Genomic DNA, 15,181 nt, shown 5'->3' on the forward strand with positions numbered 1-15,181 from the left:
TCTACCACTTGAGCTACAGCGCCACTTCCGGCTTTCTGGTGGTTTATTGGAGATAGGAGTCTCATGGTCTCTCCTGCCCGGACTGGCTTTGAACCGTGATCCTCAGATCTCAGCCTCCTGAGTAGCTAGGATTACAGGCGTGAGCCACCAGCCGCCCGGTGCACATTCTTGAAAGGTTAAAATAGCATACCAGAATACTTCTGGCTATTTTCAGTTTCTTGTCCTAAAATGTTTTTACCTAACACCAAAAGAAAGGACAATTGAAAGTATATTCCTATAGGAGTTTACCCCTAAGGACATCAGTCTCACTTAAGTTGCTAACGAATTAAGGATTCCAGTGACTAGAATATTTGTATTTCACCCTTTTCCTATGGTGTAGTCTTGCAGGGTTCCACCCAAGACAGTGTAACAGTGTATTATTAAACAAGGCTTCCTGGTGGTGTTGGTAATGGTGGTGTTGTCCTTGCCCCCCCCCTTCTCCTCCTCTACCTCCTCCTCCTCTCCCCCCTCCCCCTCAATTTGTCTTCCTCGCTCTACCTAAGTAAGCAAGATGCCATTAATGGAAACACTTCTGGATATCTCTGACTGTTCATTTTCCTCCCTCTCTCCCTCCTTCCCTTTCTCAGTTTCTCCCTCTCTCCTCCCATTTCTCTCCCTTGTCCTCCATTTCTCCCTCATTTTCTTTTCATCTATTTTCTTTATTTCTCTCTTTCTTTTGTTGAGATAAAAGTCTTACTATGTAGCCCAAATCGGTCCAGAACTCACTATGTTATGGGGAAAAGAGTCCACCACTCAGAGACAGCCTCATGTAAAAAGATGAATTTACTGGAGAAGTAGATAGCTGACTGGCCAGGAACACAGCACAGACTTGGGAGCTGAAACTGTGACCCTGAACAGCCCACAAGCTAAGGTTTTTAAAGGCAAAATCCATGCGGTCAAGCCTGCCACACCAAGTGGCCAACGGGATTGTAACACACACAGAAAGACTGCATATTTATGTCAGTGGCCAATGGAGTGACAGTCCATCTCATAGTATCTGTTCGAACTAACCTCTCATTCTGGTTTTAATTGGCACATGAATTTGGGGGTCCTCACACAAAGCGGGCGGATATTCTTTCTCCAGGGGGCAGGGATGAGGCTGCTTCTTTTTGGAGGGGCTAGGGTGGCTGGGCTATTCTACTATTGTTAAACAAATAGGGCTTCAGATAACCAAAGGAAGCTCAGATCCTGTCTGGGCTATTGAGATCCTGTCTTGGGCTATTGATAACCAAACAAGACTGCAGGCCTCACAGCCTTATCACAACAATCAGCAGGGCTTTCCTCATTTCCTGGGGTCTTAACAAACAGCATATTTCCTGACCCTGGGGGCTTGTGAGAAACCAGCATTTTGATTCTCAGGGGTGTGTGTGTGGGGGGGGAACTCCTGGAGTTAGTTTTGGCTTCCCCAACAACTGAGGATAGCCTCAGATTCATAATTCTCCTTCCTTTGCATCCTCAGCAATTATGTTACATGCATGCATCATTATACCTGGCTCACTTTCTTTTCTTTTTTCTTTTTTGGGTCTGGTTGTGGGGCCTGAACTCTGGGCCTGGGCACTGTCCCTCAGCTCTTCTGCTCAAGGCTAGCGTGCTACCACTTGAGCCATAGCAACACTTCCAGCTTCTTTATTTTCTGCTTATGTGGTGCTGAGGAATCGAACCCAGGGCCTCATGCATGCAAGGCAAGCGCTCTACCACTGAGCCACCTTCCCAGCCCATGGCTCACTTTCTTTATTGGTGTCTCTCTTTGTGTCTCTCTCTTAGCCTTCTTCTCCCAGATCTTTACCTTGTAACTATTTGTCATATTATAAACAGATTTAAAAATGTTGTAAAGCTGCTGTCAACAGTACTGTTCTTCTCTGTTACCTAGAACTTTCTTTTGGAAGGAAAAAGAAACTGCTTTTTGAAAATATAGCATTGTACATCTTAGGTCAGGAGCGATGCAGCATCAGCAATGAAGAAAGGGCTCCTTTTAGTTTCCCGTTCTCCTTCCTAGACATCGGAGTAGAAATTCTAGACCTCTTCCAGTCTCAGCCCACTTCCATGTATAGTGACATGGGGCACTTCTATCTTGCCCTAACTATAAACACCTTCGATTTCCCTTGCCAGTGTCAATCTGTTTCTGTGTCTCAAGCCCCCATCTTTTGCAGGGCTGGAATTGTGGGTTCGTATTTGTCAATGGCCATAACCTTGGGCGCTATTGGAAGATTGGACCACAGGAATCACTTTACCTTCCTGGTGTCTGGCTTCACCCGGAAGACAATGAAGTGAGTCATCCCATCTCTGCCTTGAGGTCGCCTCAACTTTTAGAGTGGTTTTCATCCTCAGATACAAATCACAGTGTCTGCCTCATCCTGGCCTAACTAGGCTCAACTTTTCTTCTTTGCTTTTCTTTTTGAGACATGGTTGCCTTAGGTTCAGGCTGTCATGTCCCTTTCTATTCTCTTGCATCCCCTTCCAAACTGTTTGAATGACAGATGTATAGCCTGTCTTTGCTATTGTCCATTTTCCTTTTCTTCCCAGATTATCCTGTTTGAGAAGATAAGGCGTGGCTTGTCTATCAGATCTAGAGGGAAGCCCAAGCTGAAACTGTTCTGATATATATTTTGGATTATTGAAGTTCATTTGTAACTAGTTCCTCAGGAAGAAGATAGTTAAGAATCTCCAGCACACAGTATTGCCAACAATAGTGATAAATGTAAAATTAACTTTAAAACTCAGCTGGGTGGTGCATATTTTCAGGTTTTAACAAGTCTTCAAAATCATCAGTTACTTATTATATCTAGCTAAATATATAATCATTAATGGTTTATTATCTGATCATATATGCCTGTATGTAGGCAGATATGAATAAAATAACAAATTATGGTTCTGCTGATGGAGATGTAGGGAAAATGTTATCCTCATACAATGTCGATGGAAATGTAAATTAGGGCAATCACTATGGAAATGAGTACAGAGGTTTCTAAAACAAAAATAAAACTAACCATAGAACTGCTGTATGATCTTTGTGTGTGTGTGTGTGTGTGTGTGTGTGTGTGTGTGTGTGTGTGTGTGTGTGTGTGTGTGTGTGTGTGTGTGTGTGTGTGTGTGTGTGTGTGTGTGTGTGTGTGTGTGTGTGTGTGTGTGTGTGTGTGTGTGTGTGTGTGTGTGTGTGTGTGTGTGTGTCAGTCCCCAGGGCTTGAACTCTGGATCTGGGTGCTATCCCTGAGCTCTTGACCTCAGTGCGAGTACTTTACCACTTGAGTCAGAGTGCCACTTCTAGTTTTCTGGTGATTAATTGGAGTTAAGAGTCTCAAGGACTTTCCTGGAGGGGTGGCATTGAACTGTAATCCTCAGATCTCAGCCTCCTGAGTTGCAAGGATTATAGGCGTGAACCACCGGTGCCTGGCCTTTATGATCCTTTTATACCACTCCTGGGCTTGTATATTAAGGAATGCAAGTCATGGTACAATAGATATACCTGCACATCCATGTTTATTGCAGCATTATTCACTTGTTAAGCTATACCATCAACCTAGGTACCCATCAAAGATGGATGGATCAAGAAAAAAATATGTATGTATGTATGTATGTATATGTGTGTGAGTATATATATGTGTGTGTGAGTATGTATGTATGAGTGTGTGTGTGTGTACACACACAATACAGTATTATTCAGCCATAAAGAGTGAGATAGCCGGGCGCTGGTGGCTCACGCCTGTAATCCTAGCTACTCAGGAGGCTGAGATCTGAGGATCACGGTTCAAAGCCAGCCCGGGCAGGAGAGACCATGAGACTCCTATCTCCAATAAACCACCAGAAAACTGAAAGTGGCTCTGTAGCTCAAGTGGTAGAGCACTCCTCGCCTTGAGCTGAAGAGCTGAGGGACAGCGCCCAGGCCCAGAGTTCAAGCCCCAGGACCAACTAAAAAAAAAAGAGTGAGATAAAATTACATCACTTACAGGAAAGTAGATGGAACTGAACGAAGATCATTGTGTTGGGCAACATAGGTCAAGCTCAGGAAAAGTAAAAAATTGTTTTGTAAGGTCCACTCTTTGATGGTGAGCAGACTCCACCCTCCTTGCAGCAAAGTCTCCACCCAGTACCTGCGTTACCTAGGCAACTGGGACACCTGGAAGAGGTCACATCTGCATCCGCTGAGGTCACATCTGAATTTGATGTAGCCACACCTTTCTCCGCCCATACCCTAGATAAGGCCTAGCCCAGGCCCAGAGGCTCTGTCTCGCTGCTCTTTTCTAGCTCTCTCTGCTCTTTTTCTCTCTCTTTCCTCTCTCTTTCCCAGCTCTCTTTCCCAGGCCTTTCCCAGCCACGTGGAGTGCCAACCTTGCCTGGTCCCAGCAGGTCTACTGAATAAACCCCCTTACCTGAATACCACGTGAGTGCTGCTGTTCTTACTCGGCTACCTCTTTTTAAAAACCAAAATCCCTAAGATTCTACTGATTACACGGTTGTAAAATACTGGGCATATCTGTGCTAAAATTCTCATCACATCTAATGAGTTTTGTCATTTCAGAATATTTGTTGGTCAATTCTTGATAAGAACCAGGTAAGCTCTACTTATTCTACTTGATCTCCTTGTTGCTTTAATTGGAAATAATAAAGGGCTTTTGTGGCAAAGATTTCAGTTCAAAGCCAGCCTGGGCTGCAAAATACCTAAGACTCCATCTCCCAACTAACCTGCAAAGAGCCAGGCTGGAAGCATGGCTCAAGACTCTTATCTCTAACCAGCCAAACACTGGAAGTGCTATTGTAACTCAACGTGGTAGAGCACTAGCCTTGAGCAGAAGGGCTCAGGGACAGTGCCAGGCCTTGAGTTCAATCCTCCTTGAATACCAACTGGGACAAGCCATCCCAGCAATGAGCACCTAGACTCAGCCAGTCTGGGGAACAAGAAGAGTAAGAGGAGATGATGTCACATCAGCTACTTTGTGCCTGCCCTTTCAAAATTAACCAGAGCCGGGAGGTCAGTGGAAGTAAGAAGCCTGCCCATCCAATGTCTATACCTGTCTACCTATTAACTGAACAGGAATTTATATTCTTGCCTTTGTCACCTGACTTCTCTAACTAGTAGCCAGATGTCAGAAGTAGCTAGGGACATTTCTAGCAACATTTTCAGCCCCAAGTCCTTCCTCTTGCCATTTATTTGCTGTCTAGTATTTTTTTTCCAGCCCCTCAATGCTCATGAGACTTCTGACTTCATCTAAGGATTCAATGCCACCAAGGGACAGCTGCTGCTCGCTGCCTTCTCTGGGAGGGGGCCAAATTCCAGCCTTTTACCCCTATTGTTGACGCCCCTCGTCAGCAGGAAGTAGCCAGAGAGAATCCGTGCCCTATTTCATGATTATTAAAAGGCTGGAATGTAAGGTCCACTCCTGGATGGCTAGCAGACTCCACTCTCCTTGCAGCAAAGTCTCCACCCAGTACCTGCGTTACCTAGGCTACTGGGACACCTGGAAGAGGTCATCCACTGAGGTCACATCTGAATTTGATGTGGCCACACCTTTCTCCGCCCATACCCTAGATAAGGCCTAGCCCAGGCCCAGAGGCTCTGTCTCGCTGCTCTTTTCTAGCTCTCTCTGCTCTTTTTCTCTCTCTCTTTTCTCTCTCTCTTTCCTCTCTCTTTCCCAGCTCTCTTTCCCAGCCCCGTGGAGTGCCAACCTTGCCTGGTCCCAGCAGGTCTACTGAATAAACCTACCCCTTACCTGAATACCACGTGAGTGCTGCTGTTCTTACTCGGCTACCTTTTTTTAAAAACCTAACGTTTGGTTTTTTTTCTTATACCTAAAACATACAGAAATGTAAAAGGAGAACTTGTCAGGGTAGAAAAGGGGAAAAATATAAAGGGGGCAAGAAGAAAATGACAGTATGAATATGACCAAATCACATTATATGCATGTGTGAAAATAGCATAACAAAATCCACTAGGAACTGCAAGAAAAACAAGGGAGAGATAAGAAAAACAGGTATTAAAAAATGTACTAGAATGAATTTGATCAAAGTGCAGTATATACATGTCTGGAAATACCAGACTGAAACTCCTATGTGCAACTAATATATACTAATAACATGCAATACATAAATACTCCTTAAGATTAGTGAGAGGCTGGGAATATGGCTTAGTGGAAGAGTGCTTGCCTAGCATGCTTGCAGCCCTGGGTTCAATTCCTTAGTACCACATAAACAGAAAAAGCTGGAAATCGTGCTGTGACTCAAGTGATAGAGTGCTGGCTTTGAGCAAAAGAAGCTCAGGGACAGTGCCCAAGCTCTGAGTTCAAGCCCCAGGACTGGAAATCAATCAATCATCGAGAGACAGATAATTTGGTCCTTTCCCCCTTATCTAACATTGAAAGTTACTTCCTCCCTTAGGAGACTAGATTATTTAAAAAATTAAGTAGTACCCCTGGGCACTGTATTTCATAATAACTAAAGGTTTTGTTTTGGGGCAATGGTTTGACTTAAGCCAACCACTGTTTTCTGTATAAGAATGTGATTAGTGCTGGGTGCCGGTGGCTTGTGCCTATAATCCTAGCTACTCTGGAGGCTGAGATCTGAGGTTCACAGTTCAAAGCCAGCCGGTGCAGGAAAGTCTGTGAGACTATTATCCCTTATTAACCACCAACCACCAGAAAACAGGAAGTGGTGCTGTGGGTCAAGTGAGCTGAATAGCACAGGGACAGCACCAAAGTCCAGAGTTCAAATCCCATGACTAGCAAGAAGAAAAAAAAAGAATGTGATTAGTTTCCAATGGTGACATTTTAGATCAGTTGGGCTACTGTGTGTATTAATCTCATTAACATCTGTTAGAAAGAATCTCAACCATACCCAGATAATCAAGGAGGAATAAAACACAGAGGTCCTTTTTTCCTAGTGCATATGGTTTTAGCACCTTGCTAAAACAAAAACAAAAACAGATGTATTAGGGCTAATTTTGGGGTCTTTTAATTTTGGTGCCGTATACTAGGGCTTGAAGTCAGGGCCTCCCATTCTCACTTGGCTTCTTTGCTCATGGATGATGTTCTACCACTTAAGCTAGAACCTCCAATTACGTTTTTGTTTTTATTTTTATCTTCCTGGTTAATGGAAAATAAGATTCTCTCATTTGTCTGCCTGGGATGGCTTTGAAACTTGAGCCTCAGATTCAGGCTCCTGAGTACCTAGGATTACAGGTATGAGCCACTACCACCTAGATCTATGTCTTTCATTCTGGTTCACTGGTCTTCATTTCTGTATTTGTGCCAGAACCCTGGTACTTCGGTTACTATTGCTCTGTAGCATATTGAAATCTGGTATTATCATCCCTCCTGTAATGCTCTTTTCCCCTCAGGATTACTTCAGCTATTCAGGATCTTTTATGCTTCCACACAAATCTTTGGATGAATTGTTCTGCTTCAGTGAAGAATGGCATTGAGGCTTTGATGGGTATTGCACTGAATCTGTAGATTGCTTTTGGCAATGTAATCATTTTCACAACATTAATTCTGCAGAGCTATATGCATGGGCAGTCCTTCCATCTTCTAGGTTTTTTAGTTTCTTTCTGCAATGTGTAGCCATTTTGGTTGTACAGTTCTTTCACTTCCTTAAGTTTATTTTTAGGTATTTAATTTTATTTGCAAAATTTAAATTATTGTAAAGTAGTTGTACAAAGGGTTTTCTTTTTTCAATTTATATAATTTATTTTTTATTCTTTTTTATTGTCAAGGTGATGTACAGAGGGGTCACAGTTACATAAGTAAGGTAATAAGCACACTTTTTACCCCTTCCCTCATTATTCTCCTACTTTCCCTCCCCCACAAAGTTGTACAGATCATGTCCAACGTATTATCTTGTGAATATCATTGTTGCTTTGGTTCCCCCCTTGTCCTTGTGTGAAGGGTTTTCAATTCAACATGTTGGTTTATGAGTTCAATGCAATGGGGTTGATGTCACCCCTTTAATCATTCTGCCCCATCTCTCCCAATCCCACTTATCTCCTCAAGTTCTGGGTTCTATTTTCTCATATGTACCTTAAATATTATAACTGTATTCATCCACCCTTTTTTCCTTTGTTTACCCCCTTCTCCTCTACCTATACAGTGTGTGTGGCCTGTAGAACTGCCAGATCAGGTAGGTGCTTGACCTCACAGTGCTCCTGAAGCTTCTAGTCCCATAGGATCTTGCCAACAGCAGAGATTACTTCAGAAGTGCTGGAGGAATGAGTCCTACACAATGCCACCATTTTTCACTGTTTTGTGACCACAGAATAGGCAGCCTATACCCACTGAACTAGGGAAGTGTTGTAACCCTTGCGTGGCGCCCAAAGCCAATAACATTATGTCCAAAGTTCTTGATTATAGCCTAAGGAATGACCAGGAGACTATTCACACGATGGTGCCTAGCTGCCAGTAAAGCTAACACTGAAGTCAAACACATCTCCAAGAGAAAGCTCTTCAATAGGAAGGCCACCCCTTAAAAGTAGTAGAGATCACTCAACCTTATGTGATATGCATACATTTCAGCATAGAAGCATACACACATATACATACACAGAGACAGACACACACAAAGAAAGCAAGGTAGCATGAAATGTCCAAAAAAAGCACACTATCTGTAATAACAGATCTCTCAAATGATACTGACAAAGTGGCTGAAAAGAAATTCCAAAGATCATGTACTGATAGGTGATCTGAAGGAGGATCCAATGAAGGAGGATCCCACACTCCATCCCAGGGGACCACGCAGAGGCAGGCAGGCACAGGAGAAAGGTTTATTATAAGGTTTATTAGAGGAGCCATATTTCCCCCAAGAGGGAGCACATAGCCTCCGTCACCATCCAGGTAGCAGGAGGGTCTGGGGGATAGGAAGTGAGGTAGATGGGAGTTCAGGTGGGTCTGGGTGGAAAGAAGGAGGGGCCAGCTGTATGGTGGGAACTCCTGGAATGGGAAGGGGCCCTGGTCTGGGTGGAGCTGAGGACCAAAGGTGAGTATAATACTAACATGATCAATGTTAGAAGAATAATGCATAAGATGGGTGAGAAATTTCACAGATAGAGATCTTAAAAAAATGAAGACAGCAATGAGTCAAATAAAAATACAGTTGATCCAGGAACCAATGGTTCATACCTGTAATCTAATTTGGGAGGCAGAGGTTGAAATGATCACTGTTTGAGGCTAGCTTAGACAAGCAAAAAGTTTGTGACTATCCCCACAGACAAAGGCTGGGCATGGTGATGTACAAAGAATGAAAGTGAATTGATGTGCAAAGGTATTTCATGTAAATGGAAATCAAGAGTGCAAAGGGGTAGCTCTTTTCTAGCAGATAAAATATAGATAAAGATAAAAACTGTAAGAAGAGCCAGGCTTTGGTGTCTCATGCCTGTAATCCTAGCTATTCAGGAGGCTGAGATCTAAGGAAGCCAGCCCAAACAAAAAGTCCATGTGAGACTATATCCAATTAATATTTTGCAAACCAGAAGTAGTTCTGTGGCTCAAGTGATAGAGAGCTAGCCTTGAGCACAAAGAAGATCAGGGATAGCACCCAGGCCATGAGTTCAAGCCCTACAACTGGCCAAAAAAAGAATTATAAGGGGCTGGGAAGGTGGCTCAGTGGTAGAGTGCTTGCCTTACATACCTGAGGCCCTGGGTTCGATTCCTCAGCACCACATAAGAAAAAAAGCCGGGGCTGGGAAGGTGGCTCAGTGGTAGAGCGCTTGCCTTGCATGCATGAGGCCCTGGGTTCAATTCCTCAGCACCACATAAGCAGAAAAGGCTGGAAGTGGTGCTGTGGTTCAAGTGGTAGAGCACTAGCCTTGAGCTGAAGAGCTGAGGGACAGTGCCCAGGTCCAGAGTTCAGGCACCATGACTAGCAAAAAAAAAAAAAAAGAAAAAAAGCTGGAAGTGGCACTGTGGCTCAAGTGGTAGAGTGCTGGCCTTGAGCTGAAGAGCTGAGTGACAGCGCCCAGGCCCAGAGTTTAGTCCCCACGACAGGACCCAAAAAAAAAAAAAAAGAATTATAAAAAGAGACTAAGAAGGTCATTACATAATGATCAATGGAGCACTTCCACAAGAAGATAGAACAATTACAAACATCTAGGTACCTAACACCAGACCACCCAATTTTATTTTATTTATTTATTTATTTATTTTTAATTTCTTATTGTGAAAATACTGTACGGAGGGGTTACAATTACATGGGCAAGATAATGAGTACATTTCTTATCAAGCATTGTAGCCTCCTCCTTTGTTTCCCCTTTCCATCCCTTCCCAATCCTCCTCCCCCGCCCCACCAAAGTTGTAAAGTTCGTTTTTCCACATAACGACTTGTACATCTCATTGTTGCAATGGATCCACCTGTATCCCTATTTAAATGATTTGTTTTTTCCCTTCCCCTCCACAAATTATACCATCCTCAAATACAGTGAAAGCATGGGTTATACTGTGGGGGAGGGACATACAAAGCAACAAAGAAATAATCTTATAAAAAATGTGTTAGAAATAATCACCTGAAAGAAAAAAAAAAACATTTGAATATATATCTTAAGGTTCATTTCCCTAACATCAACTTATCTGACCTTTTCTGCTTGACTCAGACATATACTAGTTATTGCAAACAAGGGAAACCATGGGACCTATGTTACTTTGGGCCTGGCTTATTTCACTTAATATAATTTTTTCCAAGTCTTTCCATTTCTTTTTTTTTTTTTTTTTCCAAGTCTTTCCATTTCCTAACAAATGGGGCAATGTCATTCTTTCTGATGGAGGCATAGAATTCTATTGAGAACACCTAATTTTATTTTATTTTATTTTATTTATTTTATTTTTTATTGTGAAAATACTGTACAGAGGGGTTACAATTACATGGGCAAGATAATGAGTACATTTCTTATCAAGCATTGTAGCCTCCTCCTGTGTTTCTCCTTCCCATCCCTTCCCATCCTCCCCCTGCCCCCCACCCAATCCTCCACGCTACCTCCCCACCCCCCAACCCCTACCTGCACCAAAGTTGTAAAGTTCATTTTTCGACATAATGGGTCCACCTGTATCCCTATTTAAACGATTTGAGAACACCCAATTTTATAAGACAAACATTTTTTTTGGGGGGGGGGTCCGGTCGTGGGGTCTGAACTCTGGGCCTGGGCGCTGTCCATCAGCTCTTCAGCTCAAGGCTAGTGCTCTACCACTTGAGCCACAGCGCCACTTCCGGTTTTTTTCTTTTTGCTTATGTGGTGCTGAGGAATTGAACCCAGGGCCTCATGCATGCAAGGCAAGCGCTCTACCACTGAGCCACCTTCCCAGCCCTAAATCAAAAAGGAGGAAACTGCTCTGGTAAAACAGTTAGAAATTCCAATACCACATTTTAATTGATGGGGAGATCATCCAGCCCAAAAAAAAAAAAAAAAAATCAACAAAGAAATATCAGAGTTAACATACTTTAGGTCAAGTAGAACAAATAGACACAATATCTTATCTAATGAATACAAAATACACATTCTTTAACATGTGGAACAATCATTGGAATTGGCTATGTATTAGGCCCTCCAAAATCTTAACAAACTTAATGGGCTGGGAAGGTGGCTCAGTGGTAGAGCGCTTGCCTTGCATGCTTGAGGCCCTGGGTTCGATTCCTCAGCACCACATAAGCAAAAAAGAAAAAAGCCGGAAGTGGTGCTGTAACTCAAGTGGTAGAGCGCTAGCCTTGAGCTGAAGAGCTGAGGGACAGTGCTCAGGCCCAGAGTTCAAGCCCCACGACTGGACCCTCCACCCCCCAAAAAAACAAAAAAACAAACAAAAAAACAAAAACAAACAAAAAAACCCCAAAATCTTAACAAACTTAAATTATCAGTTTATATTATACATCTTCCCTGGCTACAATAGAATAAGGCTAGCAATTAAAAGCAAACACATTCCATAAATTCATGGATATTTAACCACATGCTCTTAACCACACATTGAGCCATTGAATAAATGAGTACAATAGTTAATTAGAACATTCTTTGGAGTAATTGAAACAAATCATACAAAACACATTGGATACAACAAGAACAGTACAGCAAGAGCCAGGCAAGTTTATGGCAAGAAACACATTTAAAAATGGGAAGCTTTGGCCGGGCGCTGGTGGCTCACGCCTGTAATCCTAGCTACTCAGGAGGCTGAGATCTGAGGATCACGGTTCAAAGCCAGCCCGGGCAGGAGAGACTGTGAGACTCCTATCTCCAATAAAAAACCACCAGAAAACCGGAAGTGGCGCTGTAGCTCAAGTGGTAGAGCGCTCGCCTTGAGCTGAAGAGCTAAGGGACAACGCCCAGGCCCAGAGTTCAAGCCCCACGACCGACAAAAACAAAAACAAAAAAAAAGGGAAGCTTTAAAATAAACAATCTAATAATGCCTTTCAAGGCCCTACTAAAGCAAGACCAAGCCAGCCTCAAAATTTGTGAACAAAAACTTATACAAAAATGAAAGAATCAGAAAGAAAAAAATACAAAAGATCAATAAAATAGCTGGTTTTTAAAAAAGACAAAAAAAGTCAAGAAACATGACTATATTAACAGACTAGTACATGTCTCCTGAAAAAAACAAACCAAACAACAAAAAAACCCAGACATGAAAAAGATAGCAGTTAGCATGAAAATACATTTAGAAATTGAATTTGCAATAATTGAAAATTCATATGCTACTGAATTGGAAAAATTAGAAGAAATTTATAAATTTCTGAACATTTATAACCTGTCAAAATTGAAGTAGGAGGGCATAAAAAGCCTAAGAGACCAATGGTAAGCGTCAGATTGAATCAGTAATAGCTTCTCCATAAAGAAAACTTAGTATTGAATGGCTCCACTGCTTAATTCTCTCAAACACTTAAGGATGAAGGACTTCCAATTCTATTTGGACTATTTCAGTTTTTTTTTTTTTTTTGGTCGGTCATGGGGCTTGAACTCTGGGCTTGGGCACTGTCCCTCAGCTCTTCAGCTCAAGGCAAGCGCTCTACCACTTGAGCTACAGCACCACTTCCTATTTGGACTATTTCAAAACACAGAAAAGAAGATATTCTTCCAAACTCCTCTACAAGGCCAGTATTATCATTTTCTTGAGACGGTAGTACTCCCCGCTTTTATTAGCATTAATTGATAGTACAAAGGGATATCATTGTGATAATTCTATAGATTTGCGGTGGAAAATGGCTTAACCTAAAGCACTCGCCTCCCCCTGACAGCCATATCTTAGAACTGTCCTTGCTGCAAACCCCATTAAACCATCTTCCTTCCTCTTTGCCTTGAACAAATTCACCATTGGTCTTGGAAGAGAGCCTGAGACCAAGGCCACATCCGATGCGGATGCTCCTGACCAATACAGATGCTGCTGAAACCTTAATTCCTCAGTCAGAATATTGTTCTCTTACCTCCATCTCACCCCACTTCCATCTGCCCCTCCCCCCAATTTTATTCTTTCTGCCTAATATTTAAAGAGACCCTACTTGTAAGGAGGTGCACCATTTCCCCTTCAGACAGTTGCCCTTCCCAGGCTTCTCTCCTGAATAAGATCTGTTGAGTTCACTTCATCTTTTCTTTATTCTGATACCCTCATGACTCAGTTTCCAACAACATGCACATTGTATTTTGAACATGGTTATTCTATCATTTTCCCCCCTCTTCCTTTTTTTTGTTTTTGTTTTTGTTTTTTTACTGGTCCTGGGGCTTGAACTCTGGGCTTGGGCGCTATCCCTGAGCTCCTTTTCGTTCAAGGCGAGAGCTCTACCACTTGAGCCACAGCACCACTTCTACTTCCAGCTTTTTCTGTGATTAATTGGAGAAAAGTCTGCCTGGATTGGCTTCAAACCTCGATCCTCAGATCTCAGCCTCCTGAGTAAGTAGGATTACAGACATGAGCCACCGGCCTCCGGCCCTCCTCTTCCTTTTGAACAGTACTTGTTGGGTATTATCTCCATATATATACATATGTATATATGTATGTATGTGTGTGTGAATATATACTTCCCAAACCAAAGATTTGTATAATACAAAAACATGATAAGGACACATAAAATCATGTCTTGTTTCTTTTCTGATCACAGTTGAATAAAACAAAATAACAAAACAAACTTTAGAAATTATATGAATGCATGCAGACAGAACAATACCCTTTTGAATGAGCAGTAGACCTGTGAGGAAGCCAGAAATTTAAAAATGGAGTATTTCTTTTAAAACAATAAAAATGATGTACCAAATTGGTGAGATACAGCAAAAACAGTAGTAACAGGAACGTTTATAGTAATGAGTTCCCACATTAAAAAAAACAAAACCAGAGATTGCATATTTGTAGAATTCCAGCACCTACAAATATATTTCCTGCAAATATATCCACTGACTCATATAAAAAGGGCAAGGAGTCTTTATTAGCCACTAGGCGACCATACCCCATGCCCCATACATGAGGTAGTGAAGCATAAGGATCAAGCTCTCTCACAATATAAAGGAAAGAAGCCACATGCTGGGGGCAATATACATGACAGAAACAGTCAATAATCACAAATAGCAATTTTCTAGGGCTTATCTGATATTTACCCAAACATCCCAGACTTCCCACTCAAAAAAAGTACATTTCAAAAACATTTCATACATCCTGGACAAAATACATTTCAAGCCAATTTACATATCCTAGACACATTTCATATATGTTAGACAAAAAACATTTCAAACACATTTCACATATCCTAGACAAAATACATTTAAAGACATTAACCTAGACTTCTTGTTTACTAAGTCTAAGGCCGAACCTCCTTCTGGGTTTCCCAGCTTTTCCTAAATTCTGCTGTCATTTACCACATTTCAGTAAGTTGATGTTTAACCTGTTTAACCTAAATTTTCTCTCTATAAAGAGGTTCTGGCTTAAATGCTTTGTCCTATTTTTAATAATCAATAATTTTGTTCTGTCTCTGATTTCACATTTTACAATATTAACAACTTGATAATGCATCTCAAGGACAAATCAAACCCCAAATCAGTAGAAGGAAAGAAATAGAGACTAGAGTAGAAGTAAATGAACTAGAGACTAAAATAATAAAAGTTCAATAAAACAAAACATTGGTTTTTTGAAAAGATAAACAAAATTGGCAAATCAAACATTTAGCTAAACTAATCTAGAAAAATTATAGATGAAAGAAGATATTA

At 41.7% G+C, this 15,181-nt stretch overlaps 1 protein-coding gene across 3 annotated transcripts in view; it reads left to right on the forward strand.

Annotated features, from left to right (window-relative positions):
• Positions 1-3,054, forward strand: part of Glb1l3 (galactosidase beta 1 like 3) — a 33,050-nt gene extending 29,996 nt beyond the window's left edge. For all 3 annotated transcript variants that reach the window (XM_070038377.1, XM_070038378.1, XM_070038380.1), the window contains 2 exons: positions 2,190-2,306; positions 2,563-3,054. In XM_070038377.1, the coding sequence (XP_069894478.1) occupies positions 2,190-2,306; positions 2,563-2,637 (192 nt within the window). In that variant the 3' untranslated portion in view covers positions 2,638-3,054. The remainder of the gene's footprint in view (positions 1-2,189; positions 2,307-2,562) is intronic.
• The last annotated feature ends 12,127 nt before the right edge of the window (positions 3,055-15,181 follow it).

The sequence above is a fragment of the Dipodomys merriami genome, unplaced genomic scaffold, assembly GCF_024711535.1.
Source record: "Dipodomys merriami isolate MVZ:Mamm:240054 unplaced genomic scaffold, mDipMer1.0.p SCAF_29, whole genome shotgun sequence".
NCBI lineage: Eukaryota > Metazoa > Chordata > Mammalia > Rodentia > Heteromyidae > Dipodomys > Dipodomys merriami.